At 42.6% G+C, this 13,630-nt stretch overlaps 1 protein-coding gene across 3 annotated transcripts in view; it reads left to right on the forward strand.

Moving 5' to 3' along the window:
* Positions 1-861: 861 nt before the first annotated feature.
* Positions 862-13,630, forward strand: part of TMEM117 (transmembrane protein 117) — a 540,188-nt gene continuing 527,419 nt past the window's right edge. For 2 of the 3 annotated variants that reach the window (XM_036866945.1, XM_036866947.1), the window contains exons 1-2: positions 862-1,158; positions 10,704-11,008. In XM_036866945.1, the coding sequence (XP_036722840.1) occupies positions 10,732-11,008 (277 nt within the window). In that variant the 5' untranslated portion in view covers positions 862-1,158; positions 10,704-10,731. Of the gene's footprint in view, positions 1,159-10,703; positions 11,009-13,630 lie in introns of those variants that run through there. The other variant, XM_036866946.1, reaches the window with a different exon arrangement.

A 13,630-nucleotide genomic window follows, 5' to 3' on the forward strand; every position in this document is an offset into this window, starting at 1 on the left:
ATACATTATAAGCAACCTGTAAATTGAGGTAGCAGCTGTTATTGGGTGTGGATGGAAACAAGGCCACACACATATATGATGGAAAAGACGCTACAACAGGAAGAAAGGAACCTGTTAAATGTGGTCAGAGGGTCTTCCTCCTGCATGCTGCAAAGGAATCATTTAAGCACTACAGAATGATAGTTTATTGAGAGCTTCAGGCTGCAAAAAGGTTAAAAATTGTGCTCCTGTGTGCTTCCGTATATATGTGTGCATAAATGCATGTATGCATTTATATATGTGTGTATACATATGCAGCTCACTTCTAAGCGTGTATGAATGTGTTTGTGCTTATAAAAGTGTGTACATGTGTGAACATAGTAGCATATGTTTTGTGTAAGTCAGGCTGGAAAGTAAGTTTCAGACTTCTCAGATCGTCGCGGGCTCTGTCTCTTCCCACCCCCAGCCCTCCACGCCACCAATAGACAAAAGCAGGAAGGATGCCCTGTGACCCGACCGCGTTAGAAAGTTTGCAGCTCTTAGAGGACATTCCACCTGGGAACCTCATTGGTTGCCCGCAGGATGGTGGGTTTTATAAGAAGTCGGCCGATTCCCCCCGGGAAGAAGGGCCTGCTGTTGACAGGCTAGGCTGAAGCCCTGCCGCCCCCGGCCGCTACCCCCTACCCCTCCGGGTACCGAAGTCGGCCCCCGCCCGCCGCCGCCGCCACCGGCTCTGCAGAGGAGGGCCCGGCCCGGGCAGCTCGGCCGCGGCGCACGACCCGCGGGCTGGAGTCGGGCCGCGGCGCGGGCCCGAGGGGAGGGAGCGGGAGGCCAGGGGCGGGGGCGGGGGCGGCGGGAGGGCAGAGGCGGGGGCGGCGGAGGCCATGCCTCCAGCTGCGGAAGCTGCCGCACAGCTGGAGCCGGCGCAGTCTGCGCGGCGCTGTCGCCCTCGCGCTCCCGCTGCCCGGCCGGCGGCCGGCGGTCTTTGCGGAGGGCCCCCGGCGTAGGCGGCGACGGGTGTGGGCCGAGCCGGTATTTATAGCTCGGTGACAGCTGCGGTGGCAGCGACGCCGCCGGCCCGTCTCGCCGCGCTTGCCAGCGAGGCCGCGGGCGCGGCGGAGGGCTGCGCTCCACCGGGTCTCCCGAGTGCGGACGCCCTGAGCCCGCGCGGCCCCCTTGGTGAGTACGCTGCCCGGGCTCCCGGCGCGCCTCCCCCGCCGCTCGGTCCCGCTGCGGCGGAGCCCTCCCGGTCCGGCCGCCCGCAGCCGCGCCGCCTCCTCGTCCTGCCCGCGACTGCGGCCCCGGCCGCGTCCCCCGGCCCGCTGCCCAGCGACTCCTCTTCTCCCTTCCCGGGGTCGGCGCGCCGAGGGGCCGTGCAGTGCCCGGGAGGGGGGCGCGCACCTGCCCTCCAGCAAAAGGAGGAGGAGGAGGAGGGCTAGGGGAGGGCTCGGGGCTCGGGGCGGCGGACCCTCAAACTACCGGGATCCGAGGGTGAGGGTAGTCGCCAGGACGGACGGTGAACTTTCTTCGCTTCAGGGGTTCCTAGGATGCGAACAGAGTAAAAGCCCCAGTATTGTTCGTTAATTAATTTAACAGGTTGTAGTTCAGGAGTGTTCGCCTTAAAAAACAAACCCCTCCATACCCCACAAAACTTCAGTGTTTGGGTGTTTACTGTCTTCATCGTGATTAATAAAGCTATTTGTCGAGTCCTGTTTTTGAAAATGCCCGAGGCCCACAAGTGTGTTTGACTCATGTGGGTCCACTTTGGCTGCCCTTATTCATTCTACTCGCTGTGGAACAATAAACGAGTGTGTGTGTATGAGAGAGAGATGCTAGTAAACATCACATGCTTATTTTAGTATTTATGTGTAGGTAAAAGTCTCATGAACAACATTTTTTTTTTCGAGTAAAAGTGTGTTGAATAAATGTATTTGAATAAACGTATTTCCCCCCTAGTTATAAATGATATGTTGTTTGAAATCCAGAGAAGGACTTCCAGGAAGATTTCAGGGTTTTGTTTTGTCTTCAGAAAAAAAGTTCTTCCAATTTATTGAATGTGAAGTGTAGTAGAATCCCTGTAAAAACAATTTTTGTTGTAAAGTATTGAATTTTTGCCATGCTTATACTTTCTAACTCTATTCCTTCTCCCCCAGTCTTTGTACTTTAAAGGTAATTATGGATTTTGACATTTTGACTCAGATATTTACTCCCACCCCATCCCGCCTTCACCTGATCCTTGTGATCAGAAACCAGTACTTGTTTGTTGTATTTAATTTGCTTCTTAAAACTGTCAGTCAATTAAAAGCAATTTCAGATATGAGTGAATTTTATTTTATTCATTAACTGTTACCTTATTTGATATTGTGTTTGGAATATGATCATGGCAATTAATTTTTTATCATCAACACATGTAATGAAAAGGAAGTCTAAATATTTTTAAAGAATTCATTGGTGATTATTTTTCAACTTTAGGACATGAAAAGGACATTTTGATCAAAATTTTGCCATTTTGATGGAAAGTTGGCTAATGTGTTAGTTCAGAGAGAACCCCAGAGCTGCTTTGCTTTCATGTTTTCTATTTTAAACACTTGCATTGGTTCAGTGCTTTGTTATCCCAAAGACTGAAGGACAATAACAAGGAAAGAACATAATTTAAAGGTTGAAACTATGTGAAGAGAAAGTCTAGGAAGTGATTTATGGATGCAATCCTCTAAATTAGCTAGGGTACCACAAATACAATCCTGGTATTTGTACAGAGTCACTTATGGTGGTTTCATTGATTGACTAAAAGGTTGATTTTTATTTAAAAGGCTGTGTGGTCTCTTGCATTGGACTAAAAGTAAGAAGTTCCAATTTTACTTCTGTTATTTACTGCTGTTTGTATTTTTAAAACCTGTATTAAGCACTTGCATTACGTAAAAATACTGTGTGTCATCTCCTCATGCCTGCCTGCCTTTTCATCTAACAATTCAAGATAGTAAACTAAGACCTATCCTAACCTCAGGACTGGTCCAGGCAAATATATATTTGGTTTTCTCACCTTCTGACGTTTCTCATTTTACAGACTTGGATATTCCATTATCCAGAGTCTGTTCTGTCTGGAATGGAATATTCAGTGCTTTTTTTCTCACCCAAGACTGGCCTGTTATCCAACCGTCATCACACAGTTTTTCATTTACTCATCCATCAGCAAAGATTTATTGGGTGCCTACTAGGTGCACATCATCACCTAATTCTTACCCTTGCTCCCTCCCCATTGGAAGTTTATTAGGTGTTATACTTTTCAGGGTAGGGAATACACAGTAATTAAGAGTATTGACTTTGGGGTAATAAAGAGGTAGTTCTCTCTGCTTCTGCCAGTTGGTAGCTGTATGACCTTGGGCAAATTAGAACCTTTTAAAATCTCTATTTCTTCACTGGTAAATCCAAAGGTTTGGTCTAAATGTTAATTGAAATAATGCATGAAGAATGCTTGCCAAGAGCCCAACACATAAAAAGCACTACAATATGTTAGTTGCTATTATGTTGCCTGTCTGCTCCAACAGTGGTCATCTCAGGAAATGCATTCCCATCTCAGGAAATGGCAAATCCATTCTGGGGTTTGCCAGGCCATGTCCACATCCAGTCTATCAGTACATCTTGTCATCTCTTCTTCTTAAATGTATCCAGAATCTGATAAATTTCCAAGCATCAGGCAGAGTGGTCAGATTGCATCACTCTCTGCTTCCCATCTCCCACAGGGTGAAGCTCACATGGTAGGATGGCCTCAAAGCCTGATGGTGATGCTGCCTCCCAGATCTCTAGTCCTTTCATACTCCTCTGCACCCACACCCTGTCTAGTCACACTAGCCTCCTGGCTGTTCCTTAAATGCACTAATCACGCACCCGGCACAGGCCTTTGCAACTGGGAGTTCCCTCTGTGTGGATCACTCTTTCCCCAGATATCTGCTTGCCTCACTTCCTTCTTTCACGCCTGGGCAATGGTCACCTTATAGTGAGGGCTTCTTCAACTTCCCTCACTCCTGACACCCCCTATTAACTTTCTCCTGTTTTAATTTTCTCCAGCAACTTATAACTTTCTAAAATACCATGTGTTTCATTTTTCTCTGTTTGATGTCTGTTTCCCTCAATTGAGACTCTAAGATGCAAGGCAACAGGGGTGTTGTCTGTTAGTAACCTTCCCACATAGGCCAGTGCCTGGCACAAATAGGCAATTGGTAAATAGTGAACAAATGAATGAAGAAATTATGGAATTAGTATGGAATTAACAAAAAGTGGACTTCACCACTTTCTGTATATGATTTTGGAACAAGTAGCTTGACCTCTCTGAGCCTCATTTTCAATATTTGTAAAATAAGGATGATATTCATCCTTTATGTTGTTATATTAAAATCCTTTGACACTGAGAATAGCATGTGAAAAGCACTCAGTAAATGTAATATAGAGTTGATATTATTTTCATGCTCATGTTTAGTGGGAATGACCAAGAGACACTTGTATTTTAATAGTGGTGCTCAGGGTAGGAAGTTCCTGAAAGTGACCAGGCACTTTACAAATGAAATCTCCTTTTGTCTTCACTACAACCCTATGAGGAAAGTACTTGCATTAGGATTCTGCTGGTGAAGAAATGGAATCTCAGGGCGGTTAGGGATTCCCTCAAGGTCACGGAGCTAGTGAGTAGCAGGGTCAGGTAGAACTGGACCATATTCCTCCCACCGCCATTTGTTTTGCCTTCCTGATTCCTTTGATCATTTCTATAAAGTCATTCTAAAGGTGTGATTTCACCCATTAAGAACACTAAGAGGTAAAATGTGATATAAACATAGGCTATCATTGTTTATCTGTTAAGGAAACAGTATTAAATAATTTAAAGTTCTGTCTGCCCTTTTGATAGGCAATTTTAAAAGCGATGATTTCCTAGGGATTAAATGAAATGATTGTAAAAAATGTTCTGTTAACTGCAAAGAACTTTACATACATTAGCATAATACTATAGCTAGGTAACTGAAGAAAATAGGCTTTAACTTTGTCTTGTACTAATACAGCCAAGAAGTGTCCAAAACACAGCTGTCTGCTACACAAATTGCATACCGCAAAAACTAAAGCACAAGAAGTCTTTTTAAACGTTATTTTTTAGGAAATTAGACTCAAGGTGCTGGAAGAAAGTTCACACTCTTGGCAGAGTACAGGCGCAGTCATCTTTAATAAGCCCTTTGACAAGAGCTAAGAAGGGTTACAGGTGAATTTTCAGACATAAATACCAAGGAGCTTCAAAAATTTTGGAGAAATTCTTTTTTTATCCTAGAATAGTACTCCACAATGAAAATGATGTTATTACCTGGTTAGGTATCACTAGATGCTAAGACCTACGTTAGCAGAGCTGGGCTTTGAGGGAATTTGACTTGGCTAGTAACAATGTCTTTTGTATAGCATATTTTATTAGTTCTTCAAGGACTTTGCCATACGCATTCATAAATTTTTTAAAATAGAAATGATACGCTCTATCTTGATGATACTTGTCATTATGCAAAAAGTATCACCTGAGCCAGGGTTCCTGCTGAGGAAACATGAAATTCATACTCCTGAAGTCCTTGAGTATTTTCACTTATTTGTAAAAATCCTAATAAGTAAGGAAGGCAGGGTACTCTTGGTGTAATCAAACAAATTATTACAACAATTATTAGGGCGTCGATGTTGTCCAGGTCCAGGATCTGCTTATGTTTTACGTAAACTGTTGGAGGTGCCTCCAAACTAGTCTTGCCATTTTCATCATACCTCATACCAGTGGATCATTTTCCAAGCTGGCAGAGAAATCTTTTTAAAACCCTGCTCCAAACAATTGTACTGCTCTTCGGATCTGAAAACTTTGAATCCGTAGTGTCTACTCAGTAAAATACAGAACAGTACTTTTGTATAATCTTCCTTGTATAACTGGCCCCAAATTACCCTCAACTCTCCCAGGATACTCCCAAGTGCTCTATGTTCCAGCCACACAGAACTACTGATACATCTCTGTGCCTGTCCCAGATAGCCTTTCCTGTGCCTTTGCTCAGCTGATCTTCCCAACTTGAGTGTAATTACCCTACCTTCCATTTTTCCATCCTTAGCCTTTAGTACCAGGTGAAATACTGGCTTGTAGTAAAATGCATGACGTTTCTAATATCTACTCTAAACATTAGTCCCTCTAGAGTTGGAAACCATGACTGAAGGCCTATGGATTATCAGACAGTATATAAAGTTTCAGCCTGTAAACCATCATCTTCGTCATTGCTATTATGTGAAAAAGCAGAGGCTTCCAAGGTATTGATGGTGGCATCTACCTAATGATGATATTATCAGGAGAGAGAATTGAATGGTGTGAATTAGTCTAGTTCTCAGAGGTGCAGTGTTCTCCCTAAGCAGAGTTGGAAAATCACAGAATGAATATCAGTGATGCATTGCAAAAGGACACTCAGATCAACTCAACTACTTATACTGATGCTCAAAGGAGAAGGAAGAAATTCGAGGAATCCCAGTTCTTTCTGATCATGCTACCAAGTCAGTTTGAATAGTAATAGTAGACTCATTTATCCTACAAGTACTTTGAATCTTTTATATCAGTGGGCTTTATTATTAGGAACTTTTTAAACAACATGAAAAGGGCAAGATTTTGGAATTTATGTCTTCGCGTGGGGAAGGTGTAGCGTAGAATGTTGAAGCCACGTAGCTTGGATTTGAATGCTGGCTGTGGCATAGGCTTGTTTTGTTCTGTCATGCCAGTTACTAAACTCAGTTTCAACATTGCTTACAATAGATTATCTCTTCATTGGACTGCTATGAAATGTAAATGAGATGTCTGTAAAGCTCATTAGCATAGTGTCGGCTATATGTTAAGTCCTGAATAAATGTTAGCCTTAGTAATAATGATAACAGTGCAGAACCTGGGGCTGAAATGAGATAGTAACTGTAGGGGTGGGCATGGGGTGTGTCAGTGCTTGTTCCTGGCTGAGTCATCCTTGCAGTCTTTGGACTCAGCTGTTCTTCTCTTCCCTTAGTGGAAGGAATGGCAGATTGCTCTGCCTTCTCATCTCGCCTAAATAAGGGGACTGATCTCCGCTCAGCTTATCCACTAGGTGCTTACTGATCACCCACTATGAGCCCCGCACTTTGCTTGCTCTGAAAGTAAAGAGCCCTTTCTCTGGGGACTTTGTGTTCTAGTGAGGGAGACAAACACATAAAAAACAGATCATTTCACTATGATCTGCTAAGAGCTACGATAAAAGCACATTTATTTACAATAAAAGCTCAACTGTGGTAGCAGAATTGAAGTTTAAAAAGTTAAAAAAAATTTTTAGACTGTGTACACAGTGGAGCATTGTCAATTTGAACAACCTCAATCCTGGATTATTAACATTAGAGTCAATTGGTTGTATTGATCATCAGGATGCTTTATGGAAACTACAGAGAGGAAAGCAGTAGTTTTGGTGCTCTGGATAACAGGCCGAGATCACTTGGCAAACTTTTGGCAACCTTGTGTATGAAGTCAGGAAGTGGAGATAAACACAGGTGTTGTTTAAGTTATGATGTAGGTTTGGAAATTTGGGACCCTCTAGAAGACATCACTTCCCCTTTAGAGTATGAGGCAAGAATAAATAACCACATTTAGCATAAAATAAAAAGACCAAATGATCCTGTTCACTAAGCTAATGTCTAAGTCACTGAATCTAGTTAGGGGAGATGAAGACTAAGCTGTAAACACGATGGGAACTATTTATTGGAACAAACACTTCTGGCTTTGTGGTGGTGTATTAGAGAGATCAAGGGCTAGGAATGGATTTTGATTGAAGTGCTGACTCTTCCACTCGCTAGATATGCAAATTAAGTAGGCAGCACCTGCTCTGCTCCTTTGTTTTCTTACCTGTAACATGGGAATGATAGTAGCATTCATAGCATGCTGTGGGAATTAGGATCTCTACTAGGGCAGGATTGTTGTTCAGTACTATAGTTCTCTCTCTTGAAACAATATAAATATTGGAGAGGAACAGCTGTCTCCAAGTTTTTTGAATGTTGTAATTCAGTTTGGACATGTGGACATTACATAGCCCACAAAGCAAGGTTCTGAAGTTAACAACAACAACAATAAAATAAGTATATGCCAACTCTCCACAAAGCATTTATTTAAAAAAACAATCAAGGTTATATGTAATCAGTGTTCTAAATCCTGCTGCCTTGCTTGTGTGTGGGTGGGGAAGGGAGGTGGTGGGACAGTTACACCAGAATTCCCCACTGGTAGGAGAAGCAATGTAGAAACCTGTTAACTTGTGAACTGACACCCCTGTCCAGTTCTGATGGGCATGTAGGAACGATTCCTGCTTCAAGACTCATTGGCCTTGAGGTGTTTCTATATATTCTCTTCTAATAGTGGTCTTTCGACATTTCCAAAGATGTTGCATAAAATCAAATTGACAGCTGACCCATTCTGGCATTCTAGCATATTGAATACTGTGAAAATGCATGATGTGTTTTTTCTTCACCCCTTTCTCTGCTCTCTTTGGTGTGAGAACCACACAGGTGTTTGGGTGATGAACCTCACATTAAAAAAAAAAAAAATCACCATTCCTTAGTGATCTGGGCTACAGATGCTGGGAACAGATATTTTGGAGTATTCATGAAGATCACAAAGGACTTGAAATTGCTTAGAAGGTTTATGAATCCGAGGCACAGTAACTATTTGTTGTGCTAAATTTTACTGCCAGTTGTTTTGTGTGTTTACATAGCTTTTCTAAAATAGCTAAGCCAAGTCTTCATTAGCTTAGATTGTGGGTTGACTTGACATTCATCAGCCCAGAATTCTGGACTGGAACTTGGGAACCAGCCTTGGAGCCTATTCTCAGATCTTCCATTGACTTCAAGTTACTTCAGGTTTGTGACTTGCTCTTTGTATTTTTAGCCACGTGTAAAATGAGAATTTTATTATTATTATTATTATTATTATTACCCCGGATTTAATCAGCTTTCTTGCTGGGAAAAAAAGAGCTATAGCTTAGTCTGAGCACCAAATGGGCTCCCCAGAACTGAACCCCAGAACTAGATAGACTTAATCACCCAGCCCCAGACCTGATGGACCTAGACAGGCTTGTGTTCCTATGGGCAGGCTGGCTCCCAAAGAGGAAAGAGAGAGGAGCCGAGCAAGACTTAGAGGGCGGGGCCTGGACATCAGCATTTTAAGAAAGCTTCTGTACTCAAAGTGTACATCCACGTTAGGGCCCAGCCCTTTAGGCATATCACATCTTTTGCGAGGCTTCTGTGCCTTTGTATACGCCTAAATTGAGCATCCTTGCCTTCTTCACTGGGGAAAAAACCCTGCTGATCCCCCAACCTCCAATTCGGGTATGTCCTCCTCTGTGAAATCTTCCCTTTCCTCTTCACTTCCCACAAGCAGAGTTGCCCAAGCTCTCCTACCTGCAACTACTCTGCCCTAGACTTAACTATTTCATGAACCTTATTCTGTGTTGAAATTATTTGCCAGGTAGACTGTGAACATTTTTGTAAAAGCCCCCCCCCACACACATTTGTCAATGTGAAAAAAAAAAGAAAAGGTCTGAAAGTATATCCATCAAATTATTAAGGGACCTTAACTCTGAGGAGAGGGGTTTGGTCAGAGGAGGATTTTTTTTAAAATAAATAAATAAATACATTGATTTATTTTTAGCTGCGTTGGATCTTCATTGCTGCCCGTGGGCTTTCTCTTGTTGTGGCCGTGGTGCGCGGGCTTCTCCTTGTGGTGGCTTCTCTTGTTGCAGAGCACGGGCTCTAGGGCTCATGGGCTTAGTTGCTCCGCGGCACATGGGTTCTTCCCGGACCAGGACTCGAACCCGTGTCTCCAGAATTGGCAGGTGGATTCTTAACCATTGCGCCACCAGGGAAGCCCAAGAGGTGGTTTATATTTTGTTAATATGTCCTCAGTTTACCTCTACATTGCTTTAATTTTTAAATGATACGTATTATGATTGTAACATAAAAATGATAGTCTAAAAGAGGAAGAGTGTTGCATTATTTTTTTGCTGTATATTGCCTCCTGAGATGATTTTTTTTTAAAATGGTTTTCCTTTTTTAAAAAAATTTTTATTTATTATTTATTTATTATTTATTTTTCGCTGTGTTGTGTCTTCGTTTCTGTGCGAGGGCTTTCTCTAGTTGCGGCAAGCGGGGGCCACTCTTCATCGCGGTGCGCGGGCCTCTCACTATCGCGGCCCCTCTTGTTGCGGAGCACAGGCTCCAGACGCGCAGGCTCAGTAGTTGTGGCGCACGGGCTTAGTTGCTCTGCGGCATGTGGGATCTTCCCAGACCAGGGCTCGAACCCGTGTCCCCTGAGTTGGCAGGCAGATTCTCAACCACTGCGCCAGGAGGGAAGCCCCTGAGATGATTTTTACCTATCATTTCAGTCATCATCCCAATTTTGGACCATGATCTGCCCTCTCATGTCCCTCCCTCTCCCCCTACTCTTTCCAATACTCTCCTTCTTTCCTAAATCCCCATAGATCAGATGAGATGATGGGGAAGGGACAATCCTCAATCTCACTATCTTACTATCCTCAATCTCAGGCTTGTCTTGGTGCCATAAATAGGAATAGGTCTTTTCCAAATACCTCTCTATTGAGCTGTTATAAATCTGAACAGATAACAGGAAGAGAGAGACTACTTGTTTTTCTGCCCTAACCCTGTGTGTATCTTTTCTTATGCAGATAAACTACGGAACTGAAGTTTTGAAGGATGGATAAAGACTTCCGTTATTATTTCCAGCATCCCTGGTCTCGGTTGATTGTGGCTTACTTGGTGATCTTCTTTAACTTCTTAATATTCGCGGAGGACCCGGTTTCTCATAGCCAAACAGAAGCCAACGTTCTTGTTGTTGGGAACTGTTTTTCATTTGTAACAAATAAATACCCTAGAGAAGTTGGCTGGAGGCTTTTGAAGGTGCTTCTATGGCTACTTGCCATTCTCATAGGACTAATAGCTGGCAAGTTTCTGTTCCATCAGCGTCTGTTTGGTAAGTACCCATGAAATGTAATGTAGATAATTATTTAGTTCTATACTCCAAGATAGAACTTTGTTATTTCTAAATGCCAGTTTAGAATGCATTTCAGTTTGCCTTCCAGCCTTAATTAGTTATGTGCTGTTGTAGCTCTGGTTCCTCAACTGTTCTGTGTTTAATGGTGTACTTTTTCTATGGCCTAAGGAATATTAGCATGAGGTAAAATTAGTTCTAAACTTAATTTTAAAAAATGGTGTTACATCTAAAATGATTGTGTGTGTAATCTTATTTAAAGAAGACATGTAAATAGCTCTTTTCCCATAAGTAGTACCTAAGTATGATATCATAAAGGGTTTGTAAATCATAAAGAGAATGCTTCCCTATCACACCACATTCTCATTAAAGTAAGTTAACCATTGCCCATATATTTACACATATTGTTCATTCAGGGAATTAGAACAGGAACTCTTAACTTTTTCCCCTCATTTCTTTCTTTCCTTTTTTTCTTTTTGTTTTTGAACATTGGCTTTAGAATGTTTTTTATAAATTTATTTATTTATTTATTTATTTATTTATTTATATTTGGCTGTGTTGGGTCTTCGTTTCTGTGCGAGGGCTTTCTCCAGTTGCGGAGAGCGGGGGCCTCTCTTCATCGCGGTGCGCGGGCCTCTCACTGTCGCGGCCTCTCCCGTTGCGGAGCACAAGCTCCAGATGCGCAAGCTCAGTAGTTGTGGCTCACGGGCTTAGTTGCTCCGCGGCATGTGGGATCTTCCCAGACCAGGTCTCGAACCCGTGTCCCCTGCATTGGCAGGCAGATTCTTAACCACTGCACCACCAGGGAAGCCCTAGAATGTGTTTTTTGAGCCTGATCAACCACAGAACAGTATTATAGTAAGGAATCTCTTGGTAGTAAGCAGCAGAAAAAGAGACTAAATTTGTTTAAGTTTAAAAGGTAACTTACTATACGGGTATTGGGATATTTCACAGAGACCAAGAGTAGAATTTGTTTTGTTAATTGGGATAATGGAAACGGGGGCTTGAATTCTACCAGGATGTTTTTTGTCTCGACTTCTCTCTCATATCTGCTTTATTCTCCTTTCACACTGAAGATCAGTTTACATCCACTTAGAGAGACTGGCTTGACTCTTGGTCCCAAGTTTAAACTCTTAGATTTAAACGAAGTTGACCCAGGTTGGGTGTGATTCCTACCTCTGGCCCAATCGATTTTGGCCAGGAGGTGGGTGCAATTTATTCAACAAATTCATTGGTTACTTATTATGCCAGGCACTATTCTAGACATCGAATCAAAAAAGCAGGGTATCTGCCCTCATAAACACATCCTACAGGAGGGAGAAATGTTCTAAACAAATAAATGTATAAAATGCAAAGAGGTGATAAATGCTATGGGGGAAAAGAAAGTTTTAAATGCTACTGGGTCAATTAGGGAGAGAACTTAGCAATGAAACTTGGAATTTAGCAATTATAAGATCATAGGTGACCTAGTGTGGGTGTTTTCAGTCTAGAAGTTTGGTTAGAAACAGATGGCAATGGTTCAGGGAATAAACAACAAATATATATGCATACATGCACATAATATTATATATATATTCTTCTCAATCTCTACTCCTCAAACTGTTGCCATCTGTTTCTATTGCATAAACATATAAAATGTACATATTTTATATTATAAAATATGTAGTTTCAAGAAATTTGATGAGGAAATGGAAGAAGGAAATGGGAAGTAGCTATAAATGGAAAAAAGGCTAAGGGGAGACTTTGTTTTTCTTGTTATTTTTGATGATGGTGATTTTATTTGAGCAGTGAGATTAATTGATCTGCTTGTCATGGGGGAAGAAGCTAGACTGAAGTGCAGGTAAAGATATAGAAGGAAGACAGCATCTCTGAAGGTTGCTTTGGTCTGTGACTTAGGACACAGGCCACAAACAGTGGCCTTAGAGACGACAGGAGGAGAGACCCCGGTTCCTCAGAAATAGTCATGAGTGAGATCAAGGTTGGTACTCTAGGAGGTACATTTGAGGTGGAGAAGTAGAGAGGTGAGTGTGCTCCCTCCTGGTGATTTCTATTTCACTACGAGGAAGGAAGAGCTAAAGATAAAGATGGAGGGATTGATGAGCAAGGGGCTTAAGAAAGTGGTCAAACTTCGGAAGAGCTACTGTAGGGAATATGGATGTGAACTGACTAGGACAAATGAAAGGGTTACTGATGACCACCGAGGGCTGAGGTGGTTAGTCACTATAAATTTGAATGATACCAATCTGAATAGTTGACCAGCTTTCTCTGTGAGAGCTTAGTCACCTGGAACAGAATTTGAGTGATTCACCTGGTCGGGGAATACTCAGGCTTGCTGTACTGGAAACAAAGGATGGAAAATCAATGGAGAGTTCTAGTAAAAGAGATATTGATTTGATTAGCAGGGGGTTCTGGCTGGGTGTGGAAAGGAGGTGAGGAAAACAGTGGTTTCGGAGGAGTGGGCAAGGGCCTGAAGATTTGGCTGCAACGGAACAGGTGAAACCGGAGTAAGAGAAGGGAACGGACTGCTGGGTGTGGTTAGATGGCATGTTGTAACAGGAGTATAGCCATTCTTTAGTGGTGATTCCCAACTAGGGTGTGTTCTTT

The sequence above is a fragment of the Balaenoptera musculus genome, chromosome 10 (assembly GCF_009873245.2).
Source record: "Balaenoptera musculus isolate JJ_BM4_2016_0621 chromosome 10, mBalMus1.pri.v3, whole genome shotgun sequence".
NCBI classification, from domain to species: Eukaryota; Metazoa; Chordata; class Mammalia; order Artiodactyla; family Balaenopteridae; genus Balaenoptera; species Balaenoptera musculus.